This window comes from Dichomitus squalens (genome assembly GCF_000275845.1).
Source record: "Dichomitus squalens LYAD-421 SS1 unplaced genomic scaffold DICSQscaffold_18, whole genome shotgun sequence".
NCBI lineage: Eukaryota > Fungi > Basidiomycota > Agaricomycetes > Polyporales > Polyporaceae > Dichomitus > Dichomitus squalens.
The window spans coordinates 396,050-403,143 of NW_006766900.1; the positions used below are offsets into that span (position 1 = coordinate 396,050).

At 54.2% G+C, this 7,094-nt stretch overlaps 2 protein-coding genes and 1 non-coding gene across 3 annotated transcripts; 1 reads left to right on the forward strand and 2 right to left on the reverse strand.

Moving 5' to 3' along the window:
- Positions 1-1,517: 1,517 nt before the first annotated feature.
- On the forward strand, positions 1,518-2,492 carry DICSQDRAFT_23763 (WD40 repeat-like protein; the record flags this gene model as incomplete). Its single annotated transcript, XM_007366520.1, has 1 exon — positions 1,518-2,492. A coding segment is annotated over one exon (975 nt), but the record flags the coding sequence as incomplete, so codon positions are not given.
- A 1,333-nt stretch (positions 2,493-3,825) lies between these two features.
- DICSQDRAFT_t99 lies at positions 3,826-3,906 on the reverse strand. Its single transcript has one exon. It is a non-coding gene; the product is annotated as a tRNA-Ala (tRNA).
- A 258-nt stretch (positions 3,907-4,164) lies between these two features.
- On the reverse strand, positions 4,165-6,000 carry DICSQDRAFT_161931 (uncharacterized protein). Its single transcript, XM_007366521.1, has 7 exons — positions 5,979-6,000; positions 5,713-5,922; positions 5,323-5,659; positions 5,215-5,267; positions 5,095-5,160; positions 4,722-5,036; positions 4,165-4,656 (listed from the first exon to the last, which is right to left on the reverse strand). The coding sequence occupies exons 3-7, from the start codon at positions 5,378-5,380 to the stop codon at positions 4,633-4,635; spliced, it is 516 nt and encodes a 171-aa protein (XP_007366583.1). The 5' UTR covers positions 5,381-5,659; positions 5,713-5,922; positions 5,979-6,000; the 3' UTR covers positions 4,165-4,632.
- Positions 6,001-7,094: the final 1,094 nt, after the last annotated feature.

The following is a 7,094-nucleotide window of genomic DNA, read 5'->3' on the forward strand; positions in this document are numbered from 1 at the left end:
ATAGCCGGATGCGCCTGCGACCAACCACATTCCTCGAAGACTCGTTGAATAGGTCGACAGGACAGGAGGAGGCTTCGTACGTTTTCCTGTACCGTTGCCCTTCCATTGCCCTTCCATCACCCAATGGTGGTTGTGGCCATCACGACTCGGACGAGTATCACATGACGCGCGTTAGTGTGATCTGATTGCGATGTCTCCTTCCGCAGCCTTGACCTTGGCCTCTCTCGCTCACTGCAACCTCCATCGACAACTGTCAGCATGCACAAGCTAGTCAAGGCTCCAACAGACGCTCTGAGTACAGATGAACTCTCAAACACCTCGCGCTTCTTGTCTTCGGATTCATCCGTCGTGCAATCCCCCGCACTTCCATGGGAGGTCATCGAGAGAGTTATCGACCTCTGCTCCAATGATAAGACCGCACTGCGCGGTGTTGCTCTCACTTGCATCCAACTCTATCCTCGTAGCCGCTTCGTTCTCTTCACGAACGTCAAACTCCGAAGTGCGAACCAGCTCATGAAGTTCTACGATGCTGTTCAAGCTCAGCCGCACCTCCAGCCTGTCGTGCAATCTCTGTCGTTTCCGTGGGGCATTGTCCCTTCACCCCAACTGCTGTCTATTCTCCCTGGTCTCCATCATGTCACGTTCAATAAGATCTCGTCTGCAATTGGCCAGCTTCCCCAGTCCGCTCTGCACTCCGGCCTCCGGAGCCTGACAATCCGCGATGCTAGGTTCCAATCGCCAGCCGCCTTCTTTCGCTTCCTTTCAGCATTCCCGAGCGTCGAAATACTCACTTGCGAGCGTCTGTTGATGGACGCACATACTCCTCTGGCGCCAGGTGACCTATCTCATCAACTGCAATTGAGAACGCTGAATGTGCGGGTTATCAAGTTCATCTGCGTCTCTCCGCCTGATCCTCTGACTTGCCTTATAGATACTTCGAGATGTGAATGCACACATCACAGAGGTGCTGGTTCACATAATTTCTAGCCCGCTTGCGAATACGATATATACTCGTTCGTATCGGATCCCGTCTCAGCCTCCTAGTTGTATAACTCATATAATCCAAATCAGAACCGTCCTCTATGCCTCCTCCTGAATCAAGTGGAGATTGCCAGACCTCCTTGGCATGGTGGATACCAGCAGAGACCGACAAAATCCAATATGTCACCCAATTCTTAGGCGGTTCAAAACAAACAGCGATACGAGATGTCACTCTGGTCCTCTGGGATGCCAGCATTGGCGGCCTATACAGCAACTGTCGTCGACCTGCCAATCTGGATCTCTGTGCAACATTGGAGAATGTCCTGCTCGGATATCCCTTCCATCGTGTGCGATTGACCGTTCCTGGCGGTTCAATCCTGAACGCGCGGAAGGCGATCTCCTGGTCAGACGAGTTTCGCAGGTTGTTTCGTCCACTCAGCGAGAAATGGGCGCTGACGGAAGACATCAGATACTGTGAGTTTCATTCAGTGAGCGTGATTCTGGGTCGGACGTTGACTTGTGTAGCCGGGAAACCTGGGCATGACTCGCCCGTCACCACCCTCGTTGTCTCCCCAGACGGGCGGTTAGTAGCAACAGCCTCCACAGATTCCACCATCATCCTCTGGGATGCCCGAGATGCATGTATCTCGCAAGAATGGTTCACCCGACATGGGGAGGTCTGGTGTCTTGCATTCTCGCCGGATGGCCGACGCCTCGCATCTGCAGGTGAAGACGGGAAGGTGGCAATCTGGGACATCAGCGGCAGCTCACACCAGGTCGCCGTCCTCGAAGGTCACCCTGCTACTGTCTTTGGCTGCGCGTGGTCCAGCGACGGTGCTTACATGGCGTCCCGAGAAGGCAGCGGCGCTACACGGGTCTGGGACGGACGAACATGCCGCCCGCGACTATTCGATGGCGCCAACTACAAGTACACGAATGTCGAGCCTCTATTCTCCCCTGACGGCCGCTGGCTTCTGGCCCACAATTGGAGCGGCTGTGGGGTTTGGGACGTTGGATCTGGTGCACACCTCGCACTCCAATTCAATGACGATGGCGATCATGGGGCCAGTGCAGCCGCATTCAGCCCTGAGAATGCATACGTCGCTGTTGGATACAACAGTGGGACGATCCGCATCTGGGACATGGCGACTAGGCAGGCGCATCTGCACCTGAACGCGCACACGTATCGAATCCACGATGTCGCGTTTTCTCCGGATGGTCGGCTGCTGCTCTCGGTCTCGAACGACAAGACAGTGAAGATATGGGACGCACACACTGGTGCCATGGTCCAGTCGCTTGAAGGACACGAGAAACTGGTGTGGAAGGCGTGCTTTTCCCCGTGCGGGAAGTATGTCGGCTCTGCGTCTGGTGACAAGACGGTGAGGGTGTGGAGGACGAGTGATGGATCATGCTTAGCCACTCTGCCCGACCACGGCGACAAAGTCCGGCACGTCGCGTTCACCTCCGACGGCACAATGTTGTGGTCTGCAGCGGACAATGGAACTGTTTTGGGCCGTCGGCTGCAAGAACTCATCCCGGATCAGTTCGAGGTTTAGGCAGAGACTTGAATCAATGAACTCCGTTTGGCATCGCGTTTGGCATCGCGTTTGGCATTGCATCTGGTACATCTACATCAGAATCCACTATATACCTTATTCGTCGGTACGGCCTCAATCTCGCTTATGATACTTAGTAGACCCTCGTTTGGTTGATCGTACGACTGTGATTCCTGTAGAGCTTTGTGCTGCATCTTGTATCTGCAGAAGCATGTGCAATCCCTCTATGCCCAGGCAACGATAGACTCTATGTACCTGCCGCTCTATCAATCTAAGGACACACAAAGAGCGAGCAGACGGACACGCACCATGAACCGCACGGGTCATCAAAAGTACGGTTCCACCTCGATTGCACGCAATGTTGCGATGGAAACATGGGAAACGGTGCTCTTCGCTTCACTCTCCGGCTCTGAAGTGAAGGGGTCCCCACAGCGGCGACTCGGCGTCAACGATCTGGCGTGGCTGAGGAAGTGCTATGGATGGTCAGAGCTCTGAATTATTCGTGTTCAATTGCTGAGACATGAATTGGCCTATCCCGAAGGCTTGCCCCGTCCGACCAGATTGCAATTGCTTGGGTGGTGGCGCGCGGTGTTCAATCGACATGCATTACGAACGGCTCAAAAAATTGACGGTGAAAGGCATTTGAAACTGTAGGAAGAATGGATTGTGGACCTCTGCCCCGCACGCATTGTAGCCTAAAGAGGGGCATTCGACCAATATGAGGTCTTTGTAATCGTACTGATTCGGAGCTTCGTGGCCATATACACAGGAAGAGCACTCACTTCTGTAGAACATTCCTCATGCTTTGCGGGATTGGCTATCAACCTGACGCACCGCCATCCGAGCTGTGGTCCAAGGCGCAGACTCTGGGCAGGGGGATGAGAGTCGGCAGGACCCACCTCGGAGCTTGCGCGACTGAAGACATTGCATTCATGCGATTACTCGCCTTGTTCTTGAATTATACTGCATGCTCGTATGGTCTGGGAAGCCACCTTAGATGTCCAGAGAGGTAAATTCGAGAGTACGGAGCCCAGAGCATGCAGCGGACATGGACACAAAATGAGTCGAACCCGTCGCCGCGAAACCAGCAGAGCCCGAGGCAAGTCCCGGTCCGCCGGTCCGGTCTGCGGCTCGTCCTTTTGGGCGTTTAGTCCGTGGCCATTGCGGTGGAGCTCGCTACGCCATCGCTGTCACATCGCTGCCCCTCCCCATCCCCCCACCCTTTGAAGTAAGGTCCATGGAAACAAAAACTGACATAACTGCCAGAAAAAGTCAGTCCTAAGGAAGTTGGACACGTCCGGGATCGAACCGGACCCCTCTCGCATGTTACATGCTAAGCGAGCGTGATAACCAACTACACCACGTGCCCCTAAACGATAACCCGTCGCAAGCCAGAATCATCATTACAGCAACCTGCTACCAGATACTCACCCAAGGTGTTGCGCGCGACGATTCAGCCGCATGTAGGTTTCAAACGAAACTGTTATGATGGTACACCCCCTTCAATCTCTCAAAGATATTGTATATGCCGGGACTGTCCCGGCTTAATTAGAAGCACTGAGTAGTACAGGTATGAATACACTGGCACGTCACGAATCAGGTACCGGCGTTCTATGGATGGGCAGACTATTGATACAAACCGTTGATGAGTCGACAGGTAATGATGGAGAGCAGATTGGAAGAGCAGCAACAACTAGGTGAGTGATATTACAACAAGAGTAAGTGCACAGCAGACGGGAAGGGGACGCGGAGTATCTAAAGTGTCGCTACACGGGAAGGACGAACGGTTTAATGGAGTGCGCACTCGACGGAATGAGAGAATACATCCGAAGGTCTTGAGCAAGACTCAGAGCGTGTTTGACAATGCCAGCACAGCCGGCAGTTCCATCGCACGAACAAGGTTGCCAGATGGGACGGATGGGGTGCAGCGAACGCGTGAGAAGGCAGCGCCGGTAGGAAAGGTAACGCGAGCCGGAGCACGGAAGGTCCGAGCCGTATAATGGAAGAGGGGGAGGGAGCGCGCGGAACACGAAAACTCGAGGGGGACACGACTCATGGTCGTCGGGCACCAGGAGGACGAATGCGACGACATTCTTTAAACAAGGGCGTCGAGACTGGCCTGTGGTCCACATGCCAATGTTAGCTCCTGTTGTCAAGAATCTTAGTACAAGGCATCGCACTCACAGCTTCGTTCTCTGCCGGCGTCACCTCGGCGGTTGGTACCGTCGCCTCTGCTACTGGGGGTGGCGATGGTGCTTTCATGTCAGAAGAGAGACTCGCTGCAAGTTCCTCCGCGAAAGAATGGTCCGCGATATCCTCCCCGATGTCGACAGAAGGCACTACTGCGTCTACCGTCACCGCGCTCGTGGATGTAGATGACGAGCTCAGTGAATTGCGCGCGGAGGTCAGAGTGGAAATGAGGAAGTCGATGACTTGTAGTGAGTCTGTCGACAGCGTCGTCTGGGATGTCGTCACGCTAGCGCTGTTCGTGGCGTTGGTCTGTAATTATGCAATTGATCAGAGGTGCGACGGAGTATGTCTACGAGCAGAGACGTACGTCTTCCTGTCCGGTCGGAAGAGCGTAGAGGCATCCCATCAAACGGCACCCACGAGGATCGTGCCTCTGTTGCGGGGTCAGTCACAAACCCTTGAGCTAGAAGCAAGGAAGAAGACATACCGCTTCGTGAACTACGACCTTGGGGACGGGCGCGGCGTATGCGACGGGAAAGGCTAGTCACGGAGATCAGCACCTTGATGAGGCGGAGCCACTAATGACTACACGTACCACCGACGACAAGCGCAGAGATGGCGAAGGAGCGGGTGAGAATGAACGTCTGGACCATTTTGGCTAGGGTCGCGAAGTGAAGAAGTGGAGAGGATTGGAGATCGAAGTGAGGACCGTGAAGAGTGTGAAGGAGAAAGACCTCCTGCAGTGTGCTGCTGCTGACCTGCCAAAGGCTCGGGTACGTCTTATACTCGACTGCAACGACGTCGCATTGGAGACCTACACCCCTCTATGGAGCGTATAAACACTGCGACGAAATAGGAAACAGGGTCTGCATAGAACACCGGCTGGATTCGGCGGGGAAGTGCCTGACGGCATGTTCGGCGCACCCTACCACCTATTTGGGCGGTGAGCTTATAGCAGGAAGTCGACACAGATGCAACAACGCACGCCGGACTTGGCAGGCGCGACAGCTTACGACATTGATATGGCGTCCAAACTGCCCAATTTAGTCATCGTTGTAGTTCAATTCATAGAGGGTGCTTCGCGATGTGGCCTCGGAGTCTCTCTCTATCTCAGGAACCTCGACAGTGCAACGTGTGCTCCCGTGTGTACGGACACTCCATCGCTTGCATCGGCCAGTCAGCACTCACTGAACACCTGACAATATGGTCAATCTTGCTATAGAGTGAATGTACGGTTGAGGGGAGACATACTGTGGTACCCTACGTCCAAGTCAAGTGGTGTGATCGCGGGATCGGGGAATGGTACAGAACATATGTACGTAGTAGACCTTGCGATGGTGGCGTGTGCCTATGGACTTCGAGTGTGCTGGCCAATATCGAGCGGTCTTCACGCATTCTACGCCTGCAATGTTCTGATATTGCATAGTGCTAGGCGGGGTAGAGATTGATGATGGAAGCGGGGTCGTCCCACTCGGGAGGTGAACGGTTGTCGTAGTTCGGAACAAGGGCTGCCTCACGCATCGGCGTTTGCCTCCAGATTCGGGCGCTAGATTGGGTCTACGAACACAAACTACTGTCCAAATCAGGCAACTATAATGAGAGCGCGCGTACGTACTAGGAAGGAGGGCATGAAGTCCAGAGCTGATCATGATGCATCCCACCCTCAAGAGCCATATGAATCTCACCCGACCGATACATCTCGCGTATCCCTCCATGCCCTCCGTACAGCTCTGGGAAACAGCGCCCGCGTTACCATCGGAAAGCCTAAGGTGCTCTATCTCTAAGTAGTAGCCATAGAGTCTTCTCGGAGGTTTCCTTTCTGAACCAAACGTTTGAGCTCCAGCAGACCGCCCTACACCTACCTCGGCCAGGGCCACAGTATAAGTGAACACAAGGCAGGTGTGGGAGTCCGGAGGCCAGGTCCCATCACCTTGCCATACTGTCCTGTGCCACACAGTGAGCCTTGCCATTCTTCGTTCGCCTCTCTGTCTCCTTCGGTTACTGGACGACATGGTCACTTTTATTCTTACACCTACCTTCGCGATCTCGGCGTTTCTCGTGGGAGGTGAGTATTTTTACCGGTACTTGCTCTTCGCCACCTTCGAGTTGCTATTGCGCAAGATGGGATCCTTCTCGGGGCGCCCGTACTGCCTGCTATTGCCCTAGGGCGACGTATAGACATGTGTTTCAAGAGCTGCACTTCCGTAATCACCCACACGTCGTTCGTTTTTTCCGCTTTCTGACAGACACGCTTTGAACCTCAGCTCTCCCGCTTGCATATGCCGCACCTCTACCGGCCGATCTCCGTGACGCTATCGTACGTACCCATACCCACTTACACACTGCACACGAGAACTGAGTACTAAT

Bases quoted from the DNA above. Each gene is read 5' to 3' on its own strand.
- DICSQDRAFT_161931 (XM_007366521.1), bottom strand. From the start codon at position 5,380: ATGGTCCAGACGTTCATTCTCACCCGCTCCTTCGCCATCTCTGCGCTT. The intron at 5,161-5,214 runs GTATGTCTTCTT...ACCCCGCAACAG, and splicing joins AGGTCGTAGTTCACGAAGCG to AGGCACGATCCTCGTGGGTG. The intron at 5,037-5,094 runs GTACGTCTCTGC...GCATAATTACAG, and splicing joins TTCCGACCGGACAGGAAGAC to ACCAACGCCACGAACAGCGC.